Here is a 25,697-nt window from a genome sequence, read left to right as displayed (position 1 = left end):
ACATTCGTGTGTAATTAAATAATTCTGGGAAAAGAGGGTTGCCGAGTATGTTGCTATATGTTTTTGGAGAATTTCGCCGGAGGCTATTAGGTAATGATTTGTTTTTTCATAATTTTATAGACTTCTTAATACCACTAGCCAAATTAGGAAGTAGTTGTTCTGCTTGTAAACTAAAAAAAAATCTCTTTTTAATTTGATTACCATTAAACAGCATGTTACAGTGTTTCATTGTGAATCAAAACTATCTTTCATATAGAACTGTATTTATACATCCACATATAAGTAAGACTGAAATAATTGAGCCCGTATACTGAACCAAAGTAAGCAAAAGCCATTTTTCCAAGCTATTGTACCAAATATGATAAGATCGGTTCTATTTTGCTGAACTCCGCTTTTATGTAGTGTACGCCTGGCGTTAATGTGTAAAATTGTATACAAGAATGAAGATGAAAGCTTGTTTGTTGAACAAAAATATTCAGTTCTGCTTACGTTTTAGAATCTCGACTATATAAGTATGCAGATAAGCAAGTAGACGATTATTCTATAATTAAATTAATAATATACTTAAGGATAATGTGAAATAAAAGTACCTATGTATTTCGTTTGCCGTTGTATGGGCGTTATAACTACAACAAGATTCAATAGAATGATTGTACAGAAAGTTCTAGATTTGATTGGGAGATCTGAGATACTTTTTTTATTAACCTATATTGTCCCATGTTGGGCAAAGGTCTCCCCAAAATCTTCTACCGGTTTCAATCAACGTGTTGTTATTTTAGATCAACAGACTTATTAAATAAATTCTCATGAACTCGATAATTGAATTATAAAGTCTAGCTACAATTCGTACATTCGACCCAAATCCGTTTAATTAATTCCTGCTCATAATTATTCACAATAGACGTTTCAAAGGAATGACATTTGACGGGGCTGGAATCATTGTATCAGATATTGTTCCTTGAAATATTTGTTAGGTAGCTGCCTAATTTAAAAGGGTCTGAAGCATTGTTCTCTTAAGTTGTGCCTAAAATTAGAATGTTGAAGGAAACAGTACCGCGATTCTGTACAACAATCGAGTATCGACAACCGGCTAGCTATCGACATTTGACATTTAGAATGTACTGCCAAAATGTTTCCTGCGACACCCGTAAGAGGCGCTGATCAGATTTTCATACAAAATTTCTCGATGACACTTCGGTTGTCAGTAGTCGATAGTAGTAGAGAATCGAGGCACAGAACACTCAAATTAAAACAACTTTTACTTTTACTAGAACTTGGGTTACATACATTACGAAATAGGTTTAAATTGAAAAGAGTTTTGAGTTGTATATCGATTAATTCATGACTGCGAGTAACGCTGTTCTGTTGGCATGTAGTACATTTATGCCGATACTAAAGTTATTAGCAGTTCTTGAAAATTATAATCTACGGACTAGGTGTTATTTACACGAAATTGTGTCAAACTAAGTGAAAAGCTTTGAAAAATAAAAGCGTCCTAAAAAAAAGATATACCCAAAACGACAAGGTTCCCAAAATATTTCAAATATAAAAAAATAAGCCGGCTCGCTTCGTAGCTACATTGTGAGAATCTAAAATTAATTTAGAAAAGGTCACATAAAAAATACATTGAGTTTATTCCGAGACTTCACACTTTGTAAATTATTTTAAGCAACTCCCTTGTCTTGCGTTACATTAAATATTCAGAGGGTTCATTTTTAATTAGGATTAACCAGAACATTGTTCTTTGTGCCTAAAAACACCTGCTCACTTCTCAGTTCCTTATTCTTCAAGTTTTAGGTCTGTTTTAGTTAGTCTTTTGGTAATTCGTCTTTGGCGTAGTAGCCAAAAATTTTTCAGTAATTGTAAGGTAAAATTTTACTTTACTTTTAGGCCATTAATATGCTTTCGAAAGCGACATGCGTACACGACTAGACAAGAAATGGCTTAATTTATGGCATACATTTTCCAATGAGTGCAATCGTGTGGTAGAACCATTATGTTTAAGACATTTTTACATATTTTTGCATTGAAAACCTTTCAATATTACTTCCTCTGACACTAATGGTAAGATGTGTGACATTAGGACCGCCACATACAAACAATCTACATAATCCCCCACTTCATATGCTCACTCCTGAACATAAAGGAAATGTTCTCGTTTGCAAGAGTCCTGTAATGGTCTAACAACTAAGTAGTCCCTATAGTGAAGGAGCTTAACAAGATAATGCTTTCTAGTTTAGTTGCCAAGTTACTGTTACGTTTTGGGAGGCTGTTACAAAAGTCCTGATGCGAAGTTAACTACGTGATAGGCTAATTTTAGTTGTATTTTTGAAAAAAAATCTCTTATTAAACTATTTCGTAAACTGTTAGGCTAGTTATTTATACCTTTCTAGTCGATCCATAGAATAAGTAAGTAAGAATTAGTAGTAAGGTTGCCTTCTTATATAAATTTGGAAACGATATTCAAACATTTAGTCCCGTAATACGTGCCTGAAAATTCATTTTTTAATTATATTCTTGTCTAAAAACAAGCATTATAGTTTTTGAAGAAATTGAATTTGAATTAATCTCGTGCGTTCACAAAATATATTGCATAAGTTTGTTAAATAAGCCTTCAAATATAATAAGCTAGAATCTAAGATTCCCGTCGAGGAATCCAATTATAAAGTCTGTTACACCGCGCCTATGATACTTCGCTTAACTTAAAACTTTAAGCCTACCGGAGTATCAGAGCAAAGAGGCTGTTTCAAAATGAAAACTACGGTTATGACTGCGAAAACTAGGTGTTATTTTATTAACTAAGGTATAACAATAATACGAAAACATTAAATTGTATACAAAATATTTCCAGCAAAATTTGGTTTCGAAGAAATTCAATTATATGTTAAAGTTGAGGATTAATTTTAAGTTCCAAATTGTAATTTTAAGATATTTTTTTCCATAACATCTGGGAATTTTCCGCGTCCATTAAAATAGCACTTAGGTTTTATTCTACGCCAACGGCTCGGAAGATGAGATTTCTAGGAACCAAACTCAGAAAGAATCAAATTAAACGCATTTTAGTTACTCTTAAGTGAAAGCTACATAAAGCTCTAAACAATTTCAATACATTAATTGTATTTATTCCTTGTTAAATACTATACAAATTACTGTAAAAAGTCTCAACGCACAATATACAAAGTACCGTTATTTCCATACATTTTCAATATCACTTCTCACACGTTCCTTCGTGAACTCGAAAGCCAAGCGATAGTCGACTATAATACATGTCCCTGTAACGGACACTATGAGACGTTACGTTGAAGTTTTTCAATTTCGAACACCTCAGCGAGAGAATGCCGTATTCTGAGCAATATTGCTCTAAACTTATACTCTCACGCCGTTGATTCTTTAAGAGCAATCCCGAGCGTTCTTTGTTAACTCGTAGAACGAAACAAGGTACAGATTACTTTCTTTCTTCTTTTAATTTGATAGCCGACTGTTTTAGACGCTGTTTAATTATTTTCAGGTAAAACTAGATACTATTTATTTTTAGATTTTTTGCACGTGGATAAAATGGAAAAATCAATATATATAAATAAAATTGTTTCTGTTACCTAGTGACTGACTGACTGATGGCCAACGCACAGACGAGTAGTTTCGTCTGTGTGCGTAGGAAGTTGAAATCTGGTATGAAGGTTCCTTAGAGGAGTACTTACTAAGATCGAATTTTTGGAAATTCCACTCCGAAGAAGAAGCAAAGCTAGTATATAATAATAATACTTAAGTATACCCGTCCAGCAAGGTTTTTTAGTTAAATATAAGAAGTTATATTAAACGGCTTTATATTCAAAATGGTTGCAAATAAGAGAGATACTATTGGGATTTCCATGTATGATCTCATTGTTATGTATCTTAGTCAGATCTATACTGGTCCCCAAAGCAATTGTACTTTACTTGCTTATATTACGTGTTGAACAATTCTTATGTATTCATCTTTCTTGGAATGTAAACAACGGCAATATGCTAATGATGTTGAACGAATTGCTGACTTAATGAAAATCTTAAGAAAACTTCTCAGTTAGATTGAAATCAACATGTGACTCATATTTATACCATCATGGTTATAATATGACACGATGTATAATAAATGTATAACGAATATACATATCGTATATTACTAAAAGCAATATTTGCAATATAATTAAACAATTCCCGCGGTTCACATAAATTAAACAGCTTGAAGTTGTCTGAGCTCATTGAATTTCATTCACCGTTGATAAAACCCATCGTTGCATAAAGCGGAGTGCAGCACTAAAGCCCGGATAAGGCTACCCACTGGAGTTTATTCATCGTTCATTTATTCGGCTTACGGCTTCCGACGGCCGTCGACCGCTCACTTGCAGTCCGTCTGAGTGCTCAAACGTGTAGCAAACTCGATACAAGACCACTACTTTGCTTCCGATACGTCGCTGTTCAAATATCAAATGAAGCGTGTGTTTCAGCTTCACAAAAGACTAGCAAACACCCTTGAACCATCCACGCAATATAAACTTATCCGGTTTTATCTTATACCGCTCGCGCCGTCTCGAAGCTTATTTGCTAATTCTATTCCATTTTTCCTGATATCGAGCATCCTTTGTTGTAGCCGGAGTGACTTTCAAAATGTCAACTAGACGGTCTTGAGATGTAAAACGTTTAAGCAGAAATCCCTTTCATGTTTTTATAACAGAGTATTCTCTTTGTTTCAGCGAGCACGAACTTAGTGGGCAAGTTCACGCAGAGTGTTCGTCGGATCGTGCAAGATGTCAAAGACGAAGGCACATCCAGTAAGTATTACTTCCACCGTATTTACTGGTTTGCTTTATAATCAAAGCCTATTTCCACGAGATATGATGTGCAAACGACGTAAACAGCTTGTAAAACATTACCTGATGAGGGTTGGTAGATTAGTGTTGGAGACGAGTGGAATATTAAGTGGCGGGGCAGCCGGGCCGGTCATTGATTTGTGTGGCCTCGGCCTATGTGGCCACGCCGCAACTTAATACTACACGCAACTGGTATCTATGTATAGGTCACTGGCGTTATATTAAATTTAAAGGATAACGTGTATTTCTTTTTGTTCTTTGGTGCAAATAGTTTAGAACATGGTTCAAAATATTTTAAACTAAGAAATAGTTGAGATACATTCGAATTATTATGATAAATTAATGACTTTCTACGATGTTACTTTAATTTCAAGTTCCTTTTAAAGCTTTTCACTATTCACTTCACGACAGTGGTAAAAAAAGAAAACCTACCTTTGACTAACAGAACACACATTTTTTTTCTGTTACGCAAAGAGTAACAGCGACTTTTCATTTTATGAAATATCCTGAATTATGAAATAAAATATTGGAATTCATTCAAATACACATTGGAGTTTATTTAATTCAAACGCGCTCGACTGCCGACGGTTGATCAATGCATGTAAATTGAGTTATCAATTTATTACAGCCTTCAGTATTCTATAGGTTTATTGTTATAATAATAATTCAAGTTAACATCACATAAAAAACCCCTTTTCAGCCAAACAATAGACACCACAATATTAAAATAATAACTTAATAAGGACTGAAGCACAAAAATATGTTTTGTATTGAATTACCCTTAAAGTCTACACAAAACGTCTTACTTAATCTCATAACAACTTTTATTATCAGTAGCAGACTATGTAAAGTTTTTTCACAAACATATTAAGTACAATATTTGTTGTTATAAAATTGCTATGCTTACAGGTTTTTAGGGAACATAGATAACTAGTTAAAACTTGATCTGAACACAGATTAAAGTGCTATTACGAAATTGGAATGCAGTTTGCATTAAAGCTATTCCATTAGCAGACGATACTCTTGCCAATTAAGTAAATTAAACTTAAATAGCCCAATACTTGCTATGTACACTAAACGTTGATGGCATTTGGTCTAGTATTTCCAAATGATCGAGAATCTCCTAATAAGGTGTAAACGAATCTAATTAAATTGTACTTTAATATTTATAGACGTAATAAATGATGCCGCTTCAATGCCCGCATGTTTATCGTCTTATTATTTAATAAATGTACTATTTCTCAATAAACCTTGCCAATAAAAGGAATTACCAATATTAGTATCGCAAAGAGCTGCTTATCATAAAGTTTGAACCGTCAGGGTTAATGATAATGCTTCTAAAATATTTCGGTTAAAAAAAAATACAAATCAACTCGTAATTTTAAAATAGACTCCTACACACATGTCAATAGCTTTCTGTAGGTTCTCAAGACAACAGAAAGAAAGAAAAAAAGAGAAAACCTATAACCACAGCTGGGCAAAGGCCTCCCACATAGCTTTCCACTGCAAACGATCTCCAGCAGTCTGTATCCATTTCGGTTTGTTAAAATTTACTGATAAATATTGTTTTATGGTACCAGGCGGTCAGACGAAAGAAGAGGTGATAGAAACGAACGAGCGTCTCCGCGCGGTGCGAGTGCGCCTCGACGAGAACTACGACACGGCAAAGAAGGCGCTGGTCACGCTCATGGCACGCTACAGCGAGTCCAAGGCGCAGAGGAACGTCTTCACCAGATACGCGCTGCTTAAGGCTATGATCAAGGTACGTATGTATTTAAAACTAGAAGATCGCTTACGTACAGATTTTAATTTATATTTAAGCTTAAGAGTTAAAGTAGCCTTTGTAAAATCCCGGCTATTTTAATATTTTTGATTAATTTATTCGAAGTCGATTTTTCTATTTAACAAAGACATTTTAACCGACCTGGAAGAAAACCTTTGCTTATTTATAATTCATACTTTAAAGCTTGAAGGTGAAAAAATAGGTACATTATATTTTTCGGATACTAACGTTAGAACTCTCGACCTTAAAAAACATTTGCTTAATGAGCAAAATAACTAAATAAAAAATTAGATGAATATTATTTTCTATGAATAAAAAATGAACTTGATACTAAGTAAATTTACAAACGAAAATACGATGTCAGAGGCACTAATTGTACCATTATAATTTATGAATGCAAGGCTCAACAAGTCCATTTGAATTCAATGCACTTTGAAACGCCGCTGATTTATAACAGCGAATGAAAATATTCAATAGCATTCATCAATTTGCACAAGAATTTATCGTCGAGGTCAAACATTAACATTAAAACAAGAAAATAAAATACTCAGGATTGCTAAGGGCCGATTTTTTAAACGCCAGATAACCTTAGGGAATAACTTAGGCACCTCGAAGATTAACTGTCAAGACGTTAAAATAATTCTTCGATTTTATAAAAAGGTGTTACTCAGCGTATTTTTTTCTCACGTTATGATATTAAGCTCCTTTATTGACTCTTACAAATGGAATAGCTCAGACTGCTTAGCGAAATTATATTTTTTAAATCTTCAGGTAGGTTAAATATATGTATAATGTAAAGCATCTTACAGAAATTTATTACAATTATTGAATAGCATAATACATAATGACTATATACAATCGAGCCGGGAATAAAATCTGACGCTAAAGAATACCGATTTCATGAATATTATAATTTCAACAAATATCTTTTAGTACCGCAGTCATTATTTCGTGTTTCAAAATGATAAACAATCTGATTTGTCTGCAAAACAAGTAGATACTTAATCAAACGCCAGTCAGGCTGACACACCATTTGTCTAAGGCTCCCGGCTCAGCGGAAATCATGGTCAGTTATTTCGAGATACAAGTTCTAGATTTAGCCTTGGGTAGGCCTAGTTTTGTCACGTCGTTCATTTGTTACTAAAATATTTTTTTAAATCTTTAAAACATTATACGATTAAGGGTCTCAGCACACATATGGGATCGGAAAGGGAACGTCACCGTATCGCCTCGAGCCGTTCAGAATGGTTTGTATTAAACTCCCTACTGCAACGCACACTAATCGGAATAATAACGTAATCGCCTCGCCTCGGAACAGGCTCCGAACTTGAATTCCCGCGCTTACGGCTCATCGTCCCCGCGCTTACGTCTCTCCGTCCCCGCGCTTACGTCTCTCCGTACCCGAGCTCACATCTCTTCGTCCATCCTTTCCCCTTTCCCCTCCCGCGACTTGCCTGCTAAAGACGCCGCCATTCGCAAGGAGTATTTCATTCGTGTTGCGCGTATGTTTTATTTAAAATTTTAAGTTCGATTCAAACACAAAATAACGATGCAAAGGGAGAAACTTATTGAAGAAGTGAGAAAATATCCATAAGCGAGGCGTAAGCGCGGTGTCGCCTAGCCGTAGCCGAGTTGACGTACAGGCGCTGCTGATACGCTTTCGTTACGTGCATACGGTAGGTTGACGCCTGGTTGACAGCGAGGCGAAAGGCGTTACGGTTACGATCCCTTTCCGATCCCATATGTGTGCTGAGACCCTAATTGTCTTTGGGACGTCTTGAAATGAACAAATATAGGACACAAAGTACCACTGAACCCTAAGAACTATTTGTGGATCCTACAAATTTATATTTTATTCTCTATATAGGAATTGAATCTACAACACTCGAACTCAGTAGTAATGGCATGGTGACTTCTTTAATAGTGCTCAGACATCAACAGTATGCAAGAAAATATCGTTCCAATGAATGAAATATGAACATTACAAAATGTAGATACTGCTCTTAACTAATTGCTTAGTTATACTTTCCTACATAAAACTGAGATTAAAAGATACAAACAGTCTGTAAATTCAGATGAAGAAATTCTCAAAGCACTTAAGCAATTTTCCGCTTCAGAAATGAAAAATACAATTGTCCCCGTTGTAGTGCAGTGAAATTCATTACTTCCATTAAAGCGATGGGTCGCTGGCGAAGTCTATTTGTTACAGCTGTTCGTTTAAACTTGCAACAGTCACGTATGCAATGTAAACCAATGGCCTAGGCTCTGTATACTTTTGTAGTAGAAAATCACACGGGAGTATAAATTGTTTTCACATAGTTTTCGGAACGATGAAAGTTTAAATGATGTAAAAAATCACGATTGCATTAATCGGAACTTGTTTCATATATGGTATGGTATCAATTTCGGTAGTAAATAATTATAATGATCATTTATTTTACGTGCAGTAAATAACGTCAGTGAAAGATCATTCTCACTTGAATGAAACCTGAATAACCTGATACGGCATTGAGAATGGAGCCCAAAAACGCAGTAGATTCTTTTTACGACATTCGTGGTAGAGTTCAGATTTCGCACATCAATCACTTTTAAGCTCAATTTATTTTTAATAAAAACCCTATTCATATCGCAATAAAACATAGATACAATCTTTGGTACCATCCAGGCACCCACGTTGAACATTAAATAATAAAAATTGGACCATAAAAGAACGTTTCAATTATTAATAATATTTTACGACATTATTCCGTAGGTAACTGAAATTATTTATGTGCTTTATCTTACCCATTTATTTCAGCGAATGACCGGAATTATTTGAATTTGTAACACTGCTGTGTGCCTCCGAGTCGTGTTAAATTACTCGGTCTTCGCTGCATCTGGGACCGTTGTTTAATTGCGTTTAGAAATTACCACGTCGCACTACTGTGTACTTCTTCATTATTTATCAAGTAGACGAATTGGTTCGCGAGGAACGCGACAATTGCAAGAAATGGAAGTGTGAGTTTCCCCAAAGGATTACTGGAATTGAAACACAAAGTTAACAATACTCTCCAAACTTTAACCACGGATAAGCCGTTCTCCGTTCCCGAAAGTGATTATATTTGAAACAAAATTATATCGCAAAAGTTTTATCGCAACTAGAATTCTTGCGGACATCCCTAATTGGGTGAAAACATTGTAAGTGAGTTAGCAATCTCGCGAGGTGACTACGTGCCATCCGAAATTCGTCCTTATTTCATACTAGTCACGTTCGCCAACCTTCGCGTTAGGGCTACCCCGAATTCCGAGGTACCATTACATTTCGTGCGTCCTGAATGTAAAATAAGAAAACAATTTGATCGTTCTATTATTTTTTTTATTGTATTAGCTCCACGTATATCTCTGTTGTAAGTAAGGACCTATTGGTCTGGCGACTTGTTGTTCAATTATAAAATCAAGAAAAGCACTAATCAAGATAGCTATCCAATATAGTGACATAACCTAATCAATAAAATTGTTACTTATTTCTCTACCCTTGAAACCTTAAATTAGCTGAAAGGAAAGGCCGCACATTTTGATTAGAATATCTGGGGAATTTAATTGTTTCTGATAATTCACTGTGCGTTACAAGTTGCCTATTATGTTTTCACCTCCTCGTCTGATGAATTTCAATTAATTTCTTCAAGATCAATTGTGACAACCTTGAATTAGTGAGTAGAGTACAAAAGGCCACTTGAATCAAATCAGTTCGGATAAAATGCTGATATCGAAAACCATGACCAACTAGAAAGTGTTATGATTTCATACGAAGTTATAGAAAAGTATGTATCTTCCGAAATTCTGAGATTCTATAGTTATAATATACCTAGTTCGCCGTAACTTAACTCTTGCCAAAACAATTGTCAACTTTCATACAATATAACATAGCAGTCGGAAACTTCAGAGGGCAGACTCTCTATCTGAACTAGACATCGTAGCTACTGGCGTTCATTCCCTCTGTTTACTCCGGAAGGGCCAGGCACGAACTTATACAAACACTCACACACATATCCTTCAACTACATATGCTTAACTTACACCATTATCTGGACCTCAGATTTAATGAGCCCCAAAGTACAAATAAACAGCCCTAAGCATTCTCAGTAATATCATAGTTTACAGTACCCAACAAACATATTTATAACTTGTAGAAGTCCGTTTGTCAAACAGCTAAATGAGCCTTGAAATGGAGTTATAACAGTCAAGTCAACTTGACTTACTTAATAGTAAAACTTCTGAGGAATCACGAGCCACCAAGGGTTTTAATAAAACCTAAGTGGCAGTTTCCGCGAGCATTCGAAACGGAATGAAGTCCCGCTCTATTGCAATATTAAATTCTGGGGACAAAAAGATTGGTATTGTCAAGGTACATTGAATATTTCGTGATGAAGAAATTTAATATTTGGCATTTTGTTCCCGCTCGGTGTTATAAAGACAATATCCTCTTATTCGGCTCGGTCACGGTTCTACGCCTTTTCCAAATTAACCTTTGATATCCCAGAGTAACGAAAATTTTATATTTTTATTGCTGGCTACATCAATATCCAAATCGTATTAGATTCCAGATTCCAGACTTACTAAATGAATTTTATTTCGAAATTACCATAATCTATCCGCTTGACTACGTACATTTTCTGATGAAATTGTGAATCGTGATCTAAATTCTGAACAATAGAATCTGATTTGTTCTAAAGAACTTGGATTAGTTGGCTCGATCCACGACTAATGCACCCTCACGAAGTCATCAATCATCCGTCGGTCTGCCGTCACGAGCTTACGCTGTTCCTAATAGAACAATTTGATGCACTTGGCAACCAAGACATAAATACAGATTCTTCCGAGGAGACATGAAACACTTTCTTGAAATACAAGAAAGTCGTAAATCAGAGTAAAGCTCTAACGATAGGAATAAAGACGGGGAGAATAAAACTGAAGGCAATCTTCAGGTAATAACTTTCGTATTTTATTTTATTGCAATCTAAAACGCAGGTACATTTAATTTTATATTTATATGTGTACGCCGACATCGACGGTAATGGATGGCGATAAACGAAGCCTATATGCCTGGTCCGAGTGTTTCTATTCCATCGGTTTAATGCATGTTATTAATTTCACCGTATTCAATTCTGCCGACTGTTTGCGATGCACTTTACATAATGATTGTATGTGCTACAAGGGAACTAGTTTTAATCAAATGAACACATTACACTTGTGTATTTAGTGCAGGAATACGTATAAACTATGCAAACTGTCATCTCAGTCTACATTACCTTTGTTTTAACAAGGCGCGGCGTCATGAAATTCTTCCATAAATATGCAATTTGTTCGTAGATGCGGTACCAGCTTGTTTTACTTCAATGCTCATGTAGTTTCAGGGAATAACGGTGTTGAATAAAAGAGATTGAACTGAAATATGGCAGTTTTCTATTACCATATAAAACGAGATGAGTTAATAAAAGTAAAGTACACATTCGTGTATGTTTTTATTATTATGTGATTACTTACGGAGCACTTTTTCAGAAATTCTCGTGTTTCTCCCTTCGACGTAAATTTGTAACAAATAAGTGACAATTAATTAGTAATTATGAACAATCATATTATTTAATCTCAAATCGTACGATTAAAGACAATCAGAAGTTCTGATTGGTTTTCTTTCGAAGGTCTTATTATGCGATTCCATTACTAATGTGAGGTTTAAGGATCAAAAGTATACCTATTTGAGCTGATTTTAGTTAAAACATATTTCTCGTGAAAGAACATCTAACGGATAATTTAATATTAAACCCTACTTTATAGTGAGTAGAACACAACTGTGTAATTTAATATGAATGAGTGTGCAAACCGGTGGCGGTTGGCCAAGTTACAGATGTTCTGCAGTTTGTGATACAATTATTTAAACTAACTTGGTCCGGCGGCCGCGTCCGCAGGAAGCTTGCCGACGCTGTTTCTATATACTTTTTGTATCCGACTCCTGCATCCCACTGTGTATTTCTTTGCTTTATAAAGCTTTACCTTGAAAATAAAACTTTGGTGCGATTTTATTTTGCGAACGAATGTTTTCGTGTAAAGTTATTCTGCTCTTGGTACTATTTGGTCCAGTGCTCTTTGCATCCGTATTTATGCGGACATGTTGTCATTTGGTTTGGCAAAATTGGCTCCATCGTAGGACCATTTGTTGTCTACTATTACTAGTACTATTTTGCAACAGTTTATTTCCTTTCTAAACGTAAAGTTGTCCTACTTATAGCACAATATAATTTATAATTCCCACAATAAATCCCTTACAAAGCAGGTCCAGCCATACATTACCACAATTACCACGGGCTTCATAAAAAGCCATCAAAGTGCTTGGTTTAATTATAATCACTATTAATCTTTCACACTGTACCCTGTATGAACTATAAGCCATGTAATAACATCAGTCAACGAACCACAATGGCTTGCTGATCAGTTATTGTGTTCGAAATTAATTAGTTGAACATAATAGATGCTAGTTCCTTTCAAATTCAGTTCAATATCGAGTTCATAAAGGGTCTAGAAACTAAAGTGTATGAAAGTAATTTGTTATGTTCAAAAATAAATTGCATATCATGCAATACAATAAAATCAATTAGGTTTAATAAAAGGTCTTTTTTTTTTGTTGTAATGTCAATCAATCAAACAAACAATCTAGAAAAGCGTATTAAAATTATAAAGACGAATACCGACCTTATCGATTGAAACAGACATTATAAAAATTAAATGAGTTATATTTTCTCCGTTGAACCACACAATAATGAATTGGTTGAACTACTAACTACATTTCTACGACATAAATGACGTAGAGAAGAACTGTTTGTGCAATAAGTCTTCTTAGAAATAAAAAAGTGAAGCAAAAAGAATTATGAATCGGCTATTCATAATTCTTTTTGCGTTTTATTATTTACGCGAATAAAGATGCAAGAAATAGCTTGTTCTCTCCTCCTTTAGTTTAAAGAAATGCAGACGAAAATGGAATATCTCCGAAGAAACTATTTTTATCTAAGAAAAACTATTATCTAAGAATACTATTGTTCCCGCGCTAGTGTTTTACTCGTGAAGGTCTCGGGGGAGGAATGCTTCCTTTAAATATAACAACATCGCGATGTTATTGTCTGGAACATTTCTTAGCTTAGTAGCTAAGGGAAGATTATTGTAAGATACAGTTAGTTTATATAAATACCTATGATAAGAGAACCTTTGTCGAAATTATTGACAACCAATTTATGACAGAAAAGCGAGTAGTAAAAATCATACAGTTTAATATCAAGGGATCGTTATAAATGTTCTTTGGTCTCATGTAAAAACCTTTAAGTATTGTTATACTTTTAAAAAAATGGTTTCTTTGCCTGTACGTGCTGGGCCAGGCAGAAGACCTTGTTGCACTACTCTAAATTCTGAAGCGAATACCTAAACAAAAGTAAAGAACGTAATTAGCATGCGAAACATTATTTTAGTGACATACCTTAAGTACACTTTACGAACAAAATGTAATTTAGATTAAAGTTGCTCCATAATCCTTCATTTTGTACTAAAACCAAACTTCTTTATATTAAATATGTACATAAATGTTATTAAGAAAGTTTTGAGCGAACCAATCAGTAGTTTGTGTTATCGTTCGCTTGCAGTACATGTTTAACATGATAGATTGCTTCAGCCTCGATACAGTCTGCTCACGTCTCGGTTTTGTTACCGTTTCTATCAACAGCGCCGATGTATTGCCTCCAGAGTATCCTTATTTATGTACAAACGTTCACAAGTCACGGGTCATCTTTCTGAATGAGAACGTTTACATAATGTTATACTGGCCATACTGAAACCTTGACATTCATGGTTGTGACCCCATCATATGCTACGTAGGGTCGGCGCAACTTCTGTTTTCGTTAAGTCTGATGATGAAGCTTAATTCCGTCACAGTATGAATAAAAAAAATCTTAAGTTCCAGTATTTTGACTGTTAAGCAATCGTGCATGCATCTATCCATGCAACATGCTTTTTTCCTCTCCTTTACTCTAACCTCCATCAATTCGGTCAATGTTATCTATCACACCCAACAACAATACTTTGGTCCGTCTTTTTCTAACCACGTGTTTATTTACATTCATACTCAGGTATCAGTCGTCCAGTAACGTGGCTGACTTTCTGCTTACTTCTCATCTTCCTTCTTAATCGTGTCCTATTGTATCATAAGGTCTAGTAAGTATTACAAACCAAAATCTACAGAACCAAGAATATTCTAAGCTATAACCTTACCAAATAGCCCACCTAATTAAGTACACGAGTTCTAGAATCACAACGGTAATAAAATCATTGTACAAACTACAAACCCTGTCTATCGTAGTCCTGATTGGGAATAAAATCAAGAGTTATCGAGAATAAGGCTTTTATCTCGAGTCGTGAGCTTTTATATCAAACTTGTTACTGTGGATTTTTGTTACCCAAAACTTCATTACATTGTGTACGCACGCTGATGAAAATGTAATTTGGTTAAAGCCATACGAGTTGAAAGCAATTATTTCTGTATTCGTACAACTTTTTGTTTTGTAGTTAACATTCACTACGTTATGTTTTTCGTAGAATGTCCTTAATTGTACCTATAAAGTGAATGCCATCAAAAACATTCTGTAAAAACCTCAAGTCTCGCCGTAAAAAGTTGTGAGATCTATATAATACCAAATCGATTAATCTATTTAGTCTCTACTTAAAGGACCTTCTCTCTTAAGTTATTACGTATTTAAAAAAATACCTTTAAAACAAATAGACCGACCTGGCCATCGCATGATTTGATTATTAGTATGTATCACACTACACAGCACGACAAGAAGTTAATGCTGCTGAAATGTTAATAATGGCGAATTTGTGTTTTCTTGCGATGACCAAGTCGATCTATTTGTTTTAAAGGTATTTTTTTAAAATTGAGAAAAGGATGTTACGGCCGTGCCGCTTTTTTTTTGCTCGACTTGCGGGGGCACTTCCGTGCCCCCAGATAAGTCAAGTATTCGTTCTTGAATCATTGGCGAATTTTGTTTGTTTGCTGTCTTCTTTCGCAAACGTTTGTTTCAGTGACTATAAAAACAAAGCTGATTTTTTTACTTTCAAGAATTATAAATAGTTTAGAGTGATTTTTTTTTATTCTATCTTCTACACTAAGACTCACAATGCATTTTGCAAAAAAATGTAAATCGTTCTTCTTTCAAAATAGTTTCATACTTTAATGCCAAATCATAAATTACGAACAAGACCCAGTATTTCTGAACATAAAACATTTCCATCGCAACCTTTAACATAAAACCACATCCTCAAGTAAATTACAAATGCTTTCCTCTTCTTTCTTTGTTAGTGCAGTCACATACTTCAACATTAGTGCAAAGATTTATCGACTGCGAGAAAACCAGATGCAACCGGCCGGAAATTAAATTCATTCCTCATTTTTCTCTGGCTACGGGTGAAAGCCTTTTTTCCGGATCACATTCTAGTTCAATTTCTTTCTATCAAATACGAACGTGTACTGACTGCTGTTAAATAGATTTTCTGCCGTGAAGTCGACCTGACGTGTTTTTAGCAAGAGTTTTTTAAGCCCGATAGCCAGGGAGATTTTTTTTAAGAGATCCGTGCTGCTTCTTTTTTATCGGCTCAATTGAATTACTTTACGATTAACTTAGGTATTTAATTAATGATCAAATCATTAGATTTTTTATAAAACATTGATACTCAATTCTTAACTATTCTTAAAAGAGTAAACGTAGAAGTTTTAAACGCAAACGCAAATTCAGACATAATTATGTTAGTAATAACACTACTTAGAATTTTGGTTTTACAATGTTAGTTTTACAACTACAATTACTTAAATCCGAGTCTGCACCTATTGAGCGTTTAATCTCAACTCGAACCTCATTTTTTCCAAGAACACGGAATAACAGTAGCTTCAAGTACAAATGTAGTAGTTGAACACAGTTCGTTCATTAGAACAAGCAGTTACGAGTACTTCCGAGACGGGAAGACGATCTTTATCGTTCGAATTGGCGCTTGCCCAGCGAAAACTTATCCACTTTGAAATATCATCGCACACACTCCGCTGATAGCCGTTACAGGAATTAACTTTGTAACGACATTGCACTCCGCCCCATGCCAAAGGACCGTTGTTTATTGACTATTAAACATAAGTATGGCTAAAGTTTGTTGATCATTAATTTTACAACGTCTGCCTGTAAAATATCCTATGTTTGTGCCTAGAAAATGAAGGCTTCCGGTGGGTTTATGCGTTGTAAAATTCCTTACCGCTTGTCCGTAGTTAAGTTGGCTGTTTATGATGATGATCTGATAATTACAGGCGCAAGACTGTTACTGTAAAACCATAACCGAAGTAGCGAGATGTATATTATTTGAATTATGAGGAAGTTCAAACTTTATTTCCGTAAAATAAAGTGATTATTGGTTAATATTATGGCACACACATAAGTTTTATGTGTTTCATGTTTTATTTTTTTGGCTATCATTTCAGATAATTAGAATTACAGTATATTTATATATTTTGATTACAGAACTATTGTCGCCTACAATATTACTCACCATATTTTCTTTACAAAGAAATAAGTACTGTTGACATTCAATACCGTCTGACTTACCATCAAATTAAAACTTGTAATGAATATCGAACCAAGGGAACATTGAACAACAAATAATTACGAACAAAGTAAAAGGTAACAAAGTGTGGCATTTTAATAATAGTTATTCGATGGGCGGCGACTAACAAGCGCGTTCGGTACAAAGAAAAACACTTTTCAATTCAGTTGTTCATAATAATAACAAGCTAGTTTCGTTTCTCTCGTCTCTCAGTTTCACTGAAGTTGGCTTTAAACTTTTCCTGTTAGCGGACGCTGTGTAAGTCTATTTTGCGTATCCAGTTTTATGACTATTCAGGCCGCTGCGCAAATATGTCTGCTTTTTATTTTTAAATAGTTTTTCAATTTCATCGTCAGGAATTCCAGAAATATGACGTTTGTGCTGTGTAGCGACTGCACGGAAAAATTATTCTGTTAACAAAGTGAATTGTTTGAATTATTTTTTGTTTGTTGTGTTCTTTGTTGCAATTGTACAACAAATTATAATACTACACACACTACAAAGTACCACCAAATTAAAACCGAATCCAGAAGTAATAGCGTGAATTAAAGCCATACACCACTGTTTAAACCGCGAAGTTTAATTTAACCTAACTTAATCTAACTGGAAGATTCTATGTAATACTTAATCTAACTGGAAAATTCTATATAAAATCCATTCCGTTTCCAGGATGTTATCCGACTAGAGACCCAATACTGGTCTCTGGTAGAGATTCCTCGTCAGGAGAAAGCGGAGACGGTGCCGGCGTTCGTGCTGCGAGCATGCGCCATCATGGAGAAGACGCAGAAGTCCGGGGAAGGAGTCAAGACTTCATCCAAGCTCGCTGAAGAAGCTGCCGATAGACGGGAACGGATAGAAAGACTGAATGGTAATCTACTTAACTACATTTCAACTCTGTCTAGAAATGAGTAGAGTTATTGCTTGAATAAGAACATTTTCTTTTAAGTTAATGACATAAGTTTCATTTACAATTTAGAAGGAATAAACGCAGGAACCGATACCAAACACGGTTACCTTAATAGGCACATTGCTGGAGTTGCATAATATTCTCTGAATTTTCTGATTGGGAAAACTCCATGTGTAATTTTCAAATGTCAACGAAGAGCCGATAAATTCCAAAACTACCATCACGAACCAATCGCCATAAAATCTAACTTGCTAAAGTATCAAACATCAACACAGCATGGTTTAACTTCCAGCTAGTTCCGCTAACGATTTAATTAGGAAAATAAACCAAAATGCGGCCCTAAATTCTAAGGCCATTGGCGGTGTGCCAACTCTTTGGTCACCGGCGTTAGTCTGTACGATATCCCACTACTCTCTGCTGTGATTGTAATTACATTTCGACATTGGTACATCTCTTTTGTGATAGCAAAAGCTTGGCTTATTGCACCAGTTTACTTTTCGTATTTTTCGTCTTCGCAAAACCTTCCAATGTTAAGGTGTGCCGCACATAATACTTGTCTCGTATTTGGATGTGGTGACTGAATGAATATTAGACTTTTTACGAGGAAATCCCATCTAACAACTAATGGTTACATCAGTGGTCGAGATATTAGTGTCCTAAGTGTCGCAAACGACTTTCCATTACAGCCACGACTGTCGTTACAGCTCAATTACATACTTAAAGCATGTTAAGCAAGCAGTAACGTTATTGCGAACTACTCAAACGTACATAACTCGATTACACGAGGCAAATTAACACGTGATCGGTCAAGCATAAACCATTCAAATATTCATCCATGATAACGTGCCAACCAGTACATTTGGTCGTTTGCTGTGTAATATGGATTGATCCCGATACTATAATGAACGTCAATGGTGTTAATTAACTGGCAAATAGCTGGCAGCCGACTGGCCCGTTACAATTGGATTCACGACGCAAATTAACATGGTTGAAATTAAATCAGTAAATTAACTATGTGCTTCAACTCGGAATAAGCACTAAATGCTTAGCTAATGTTTATACATGCAGTTACAGTACAGTACAGTCTAAAGCAGAAAATTCTAATAAGATAGAAAGTATCAATTTGTTCTGCTCTATTTTTCCCCTGATGTTTAATTTTTGTTTTAAAGTAGAACACGTATATAACATAATGTTACACAATGCGCAAGTCAATAATAACTCCGTAGTCGAAAAAAACTACCTCTAACACATCTAAAACGAGCTTCAAGTCTAAACATTACTTTTTTATATTCTAGGTTTTATACAAAAATCATTTGCCTATTAAATGATAGGATATTGAATTCGCAGAATATAATCGGTTACATTTCTCCAGAAAACTTTCACAATCTGTTGAACCAGTGGGAATAAATCCTTTCCAAGTATTCGCAATACGCTTCCATGTATTACGTTTCGTTCGATAATGAGCGGAAGCGAAATGTGAATGTGAATATTAATTCGATGAATCCAGTCTGTTCCGTCACAGTACTGAGCACTGCTTTTTAAATAAAGGATAATAATATGAATGTCAATTTTCCAAAATTCGAAGAAACATACCTTTGGAACTGTTACAAATAACAGTTCCAAAGGTATGTTTCTTCGAATTTTGCACAAAGGCAGTCCAATTTTGATGTTTTAAACCAAAACGTAAAAAAGAACATGACTTATATACGGCCGATTCTAATTATTATTCAGCTCCCGTAAGCTCCCGATGTCTCTGAAAGGACTTAACAACTGACCTTCCTTTGGTGATAACTATTAAGAATTTTTGACAAATGGTTCTCAATCTAGATTAGAACTAATTCTATTCTTTATTCTAATGATCTGCCTAGGTCATTACAGTGATTCTTCCTCTCCTTTAGCCAGCCTCTTTGTTTCACCCACTCGGGGAGGTTCTCCATTTACCTCATAATTTGTATGAAACGAATAACTTGACGAAAAAAGCATTCAACTCTTTCAAACATTTTCAGATATGACGACATCTCAGATCGAAACAGAGAACACGCAGATGACGAACGACTTGTACCGTCTACTGAAGAAGTACACCGGCCTGAGGAATCTTATTAGAGAATTGAAGGTAAAAAAAATGTAAAATAAATAATGCCTTATATTAAAATCCTTATCCAGCAATAAATTATCTATAACAGCCTAAATAATTACCCATAAATTACATTTTATGTTTCCACCTTGTTAAGATTTTAGCATTCGCAGCGTTAATGTTCGCCAAATGTTTGTTCCCTTTTCATCTTATTAGATTTTCTTTAAGCTCTTTTGATTAGGTAATTAGTAATCTTTACAACCTCATTTAATTTTATTACGGCGTATAACTTTGTCATCTAGACTAACTTAGTGATAATGGTAAGAGTATAGATTTCTTTGTCCTCATTGTCATCATTCACGGCCCATTTATCCCCACTGCTTTAGTTTTTTACTAATACCAAAAAATATGTTCTATTTCCAGTCGGAATACGTGAGCACCAAAGTGTACCCGATGTTTCCTCGCTACACGATGTTGAAAGACATGATCAAGGACATCATGCACGACCCCGACTACATGGAGGTCTGCCATGAGGTGGACCCATAGCGCGGGGTGCGCAAATAAATGAGGAGCTCCTTCACCGACCGCCAGAGGTCGTTTCGTCGCTAGGGTCCCGGGAGAACAACGGAGTGGATAAGAAAACAGTGATCTCTTGTTCCTACCAGTTTGAATGTGCAATTGGAATTCGTTAATCGACAAATACACTTTTTTTAAATCAGACATTTTTGGATGATTTCTACCTCTATAAACATAGTTAGGAATCAAACTAAAAACGCGGTCTTAATTATTCAGGAAGATTTTTAAAATACATTTTAGAACGAACAATTTTCTGAATAATTTTAATATTTGTACCTAATTGCATCGATTAACGTCCGATTCGTAAAGTGCTAACGTGTTTAAGACCAGAAGAGCTTGGTGATAGTTTAAAGCTGGTAGAACGAAGAACGGCAAGTACGGTGGATCTAGCGGCGAAGTAGTGTGACGAGTACTCGTTTATTTTGCGCTGATTTGTTCATTGGACTCTATGTTGAGAGTAACTTAGTGTTTAGTGTGTGTGTACTCGTCCTTATAGTGAACTTCTGTTTGTATACTGCTATATTTTTCCTCTACAGTTGTATGAAATTGATTACTGGCAACTTGGCAATCTAGCTTTCCTTCAGGACGACTTCGCTTGTTTGTTACTGACAAACTATTTTTTTTTCCTTTTTATAATTAAACTAGAATTGCTGCACAACACAGTTGACTTAAATTAAGTATTACTTTATTTTGTAGCCAATATTGCGACAAAAAATTAAAAAGAAAAATTTTACGTTAGCCAGGAGCATTTCCAAACTCTGCTAAGGTTGCTAAAATATCAATTTCATATATAACTGTATTCTGTATATTTCCGATACTGTTCTCTGTAATCTCCTTTGCAGTCAGCTCTCTGTCAGGTGCGCTTACCAGCGGCTACTCGAAAATTTATAACATTAATATCTTTGAGGCTGAACTACTTTGAAACATGGGCACACCTGACTGTATAACCTTATTTGCCTTAGAAGACAAAATGTGACATTCCTTATTAGATACTTGGGCTATTTTTGAATATTTTCTGGCACAATTTCTGTACATATCTTCTCTTCGACTGAGGAGCTTTTGTCGACATATTTCGAAACTATACACATATCTTATGTAGTTTGTAACTGTATGTTAACCAATCATATCTTATTCAATTGAATCGTAGTTTTTTTCAACTGATCTTTCTGTATTGAATATCACAATACAGATTTTAATGTTTGACATTTAACTGTGATTACCAATTGTGCACTCGATTGCGTATTGATATTCATCACCGGAAAACTTATTGTCGAGTAAATAAACACAAATTTCGATAAAAATATCAAGTGAATTTATCTAAAAACCTGCAAAGATAGTGCTCAATTTAGGTAGTATCAAACTGGTAGAAATCAAATCATTTATTTATTTAGTTCAAGTGCTGACACTTATGTTAGTCAATGATACAAAGAGAATTTACCGAAAGAAACTCCGTACGGTCCGGTACGGTTACCAAATATATTGAGCTCTAGGCTTACAGAATAGCATTTTCTAGTATTTATTGAAGACCTGTTGCTCAAAACTACGATTCAATTCAGTACGTTCTACTCTATACTTATCACTAGAAACTATACTCACTCTTCATAATCTTATATACCACACAACATAGGATAGAAACACGACAAAGTGAATGTATGTGCGTGAATGTATAATAGTAATGCCATTATATGTGTTCAAAATTCTAATGTTTATAGGTTATTTGCTGGTCACAGTTTTTGACCAATAACTGTGGGGATAACTAGAAAAAATACAAAAATATTTTTGCCTACAATATCTATTAAATGTATCCACTGGGTAGTTGACTACCAGTCGAATCAGGTACTCTTTATCAAATGGCTAAATCATTTTTGTACCACAAAAAACGACATAATGATTTCACTATGTAAATTTATTTTTAATATCGTTAACGAAATAATTACAATAGATGAGCATTTTGGGTGAATATTTTAGGTAGTACAAATTTTAAAATTACCTGTTGACGTATTCTACTACGAATATTGATTTTTGTAAGAACTTTCCAAGGAATTTGAAATACATGAAGTTTTTTTCTTCGATTTTACCCAAAAGTTATTGGTTAAAAACCGTGTAAACGATGACGTAGTAAAATTGTACTTTCACATATCACGTAATCGTTATAAATCTTGTTTTGATTTGCCTATACTTACTCAAATGTGTATCTGTTGTAAAAATTCTAGAATGATTGATTTGTTGCTGAAATTGTATCGCTAGTCAATTTATGTTGAACTTTATAATAAATACTATACTAGTCATGTGCTTCGCTAATTCCGGTTTCACCCAAAAATATAATTGTTATTTAAAAATTTGGTATCAAATAGGAAAGATCTTTCACGTTTGAGAGTACATAGGTACATTATGAGAAGTTAAAACTTTAATAATAGGGGCGCTCCGCACAGGTCGACATTTAAAATGTATGACGAAAATTAATTCTTAAAAAATTCGCCAGGGGCGCTGATAGCTGATACTAAATTACCTTAGTTAATCGAAGAGAAAATAATTATGTTTTAGCTATGTGATAATTATCCAGAGGTGGTGAAACCGGCCATAAATGTTGCTATGTTTATTTTTATCGTAATCTTGATATTCACAAAGAAAAATATTATAGTTGTTAAGTATTTTGGTAATTATTAATGAACTGACTTAGCCAATCAGTCTTATTTATTATCATTTGTAATGTTATTATTATAAGTATTTAAATATTTATGTAAAAGCAGTGCGTTTAAGGATTTGGACAAAATTGTAGATAAATTGTTATTATCAAAATTCGTATTATATTCTCGAAACCTTGCTTGGTAATAGATATAATAATATATTATTTCAATAATATGTATAATAATTTAAGAATAATATATAAAAATATTTGGAATCAAATGCCAAAATTATAATATGTGTAGGTATTTGAAACGCTTATTGTATTGCTATAATAAAAAAAAAAATAATAAAATGTTAGACGTATAATAAAACCACTAGACTGTATTTTTGAGTCATGTTTGTAACTATCGTGCGCATGACTCTACAAACATATGGGAGAGCTCAAACATCGTATGTAAAAATTAAAAAATATCTTACATTAAGGAATAAAAGTTCTGAAAATGCAAAAGAACTGAATCCTTTCAACAGTAAACTATATTTTCAGAACATCGTAGATATTAAGGCATTATCATAAAACGTATTTCGTAGTGATTTATTTGAAAGGTAAATCGTTGATAAATTATTTCTAATATAATAAAATATATATCATTAGACACATGATCATTGTCGATTATATAATTTGATTGTAGGTACCGTGTCATTACTATGATAAAATGATTAAAAATACTCAATTATGAGAGAAACTTTGTAGAATAAGTCCATTATAATAATAATAAATAAATGTAGGCTTTGTATGTTGTATTATTATTAAATATGAAAGCAAATAGTGAGGCCAATTCGTTAGATTAGGAAAATATAAACGCATATAACATGATAACATATTATTTCTGTATTTATACTAGAATTTCTAAAAAAATATTTTATTTGTTTAATTTCCAACTAGTATTTTTTTTAAACTATGTAATCTGTTATTGTTTATACTCTCATATTATCCACACTATTAATCGTCTATGGTAGAAGCCATTTTGATGGCCGCGGTGTGGCGTACTAAATGTACCTTTATAATAATCTTAAATAATAAAATATACATACTGCCCTTTACTAACCAATATAAGTCATTTACATTAGATAAAATTTATTTTACACAATTGTAGGTACGCAATAGAACAACGCGTTAGGGAAAATTAGGTTTTCTATAAGTTTTGGGTCCGTTTCCCCCTTTCAAACAAGAGAAATAAAAAACATAGCACATGTTATAAATAATCAAAATACGTTTTTTTATTAGGTATAACATAAAATTGAATGCGTTTTATATCATGTACCAACTAATAGAAAACACGATGATGTTAAAGATGAATCGCTAGGAAATAACAAAATATAGAATAACCTAATGGAAGCTTATTTATACTCTATGGCAAAAATAGTCTCATGTTATTCATATCAGTGTATCTAGCCATATAATTTTTTGCCGGATTCTTTTTGGTTAATAAATAGCCATATCATTAGTATGTATCTATATTTAATTTTATTTATTAAATACCTACCGATAAATATTTTGTAACTAATTAATTATTATATTATGAGCATGCCACAAATCAGAATATTAAATCAAAAATGTTGTTTGCTTAATTGTAAATTAATTTGACATATCAGTAACCATATCTCGTTATTATTACATGTTTACCTAATAAAATAGAATGCGAAATAAAATAATCATAGAATAATAAAAATTACTATTTAGGGATTTTATTGTCATTGGTTGTTTACTTACAATTTACTTAAATTTTGTGCAAATCGTTATTTTTAATGCAGTTATAATATATTTATTCATAGCACGGTTATTAAGGCAGACAAAATGTCGTCATAATTTTTTTTTAGTCTTAAGTTTCCTACAATATTGTATAAGTATGAAAAGTACATAAATTGTTCGTAATTATATTATTATGTATTAATTAAGTATGTAGTATGTATGTTGCTAATATAAAAATAATTAAATGTTACATGGATGCAAGGCATTGCGTTAAGTAGATAAATGTAGACGTGTATTCAAAATGTCGCTATAACGCTTTGTTATAAAAATGTAATACATTATTTTTTGTGCTAAATGGACTTTTATTTTTACCGGACCCACGACAGAAGAATCTTTACATAATTAAATAATTATATCTTATACATAAAATATAAAGAGGAATAAATAACACTAGAGCCGTTAATATATTATTAT

At 33.9% G+C, this 25,697-nt stretch overlaps 1 protein-coding gene across 1 annotated transcript in view; it reads left to right on the top strand.

Annotated features, from left to right (window-relative positions):
- The window catches only part of LOC142973718 (uncharacterized), a 189,896-nt gene extending 164,692 nt beyond the window's left edge, over positions 1-25,204 (top strand). The window contains exons 3-7 of the mRNA XM_076115690.1: positions 4,731-4,808; positions 6,428-6,609; positions 17,958-18,156; positions 20,202-20,308; positions 20,693-25,204. Of these exons, the coding sequence (XP_075971805.1) occupies positions 4,731-4,808; positions 6,428-6,609; positions 17,958-18,156; positions 20,202-20,308; positions 20,693-20,815 (689 nt within the window). The 3' untranslated portion in view covers positions 20,816-25,204. The remainder of the gene's footprint in view (positions 1-4,730; positions 4,809-6,427; positions 6,610-17,957; positions 18,157-20,201; positions 20,309-20,692) is intronic.
- Positions 25,205-25,697: the final 493 nt, after the last annotated feature.

Source organism: Anticarsia gemmatalis, chromosome 6 (genome assembly GCF_050436995.1).
Source record: "Anticarsia gemmatalis isolate Benzon Research Colony breed Stoneville strain chromosome 6, ilAntGemm2 primary, whole genome shotgun sequence".
In the NCBI taxonomy this organism is placed as follows: domain Eukaryota; kingdom Metazoa; phylum Arthropoda; class Insecta; order Lepidoptera; family Erebidae; genus Anticarsia; species Anticarsia gemmatalis.
Note: the sequence above shows the minus strand (reverse complement) of the source record. Positions and strands in the feature narration are given on the sequence as shown.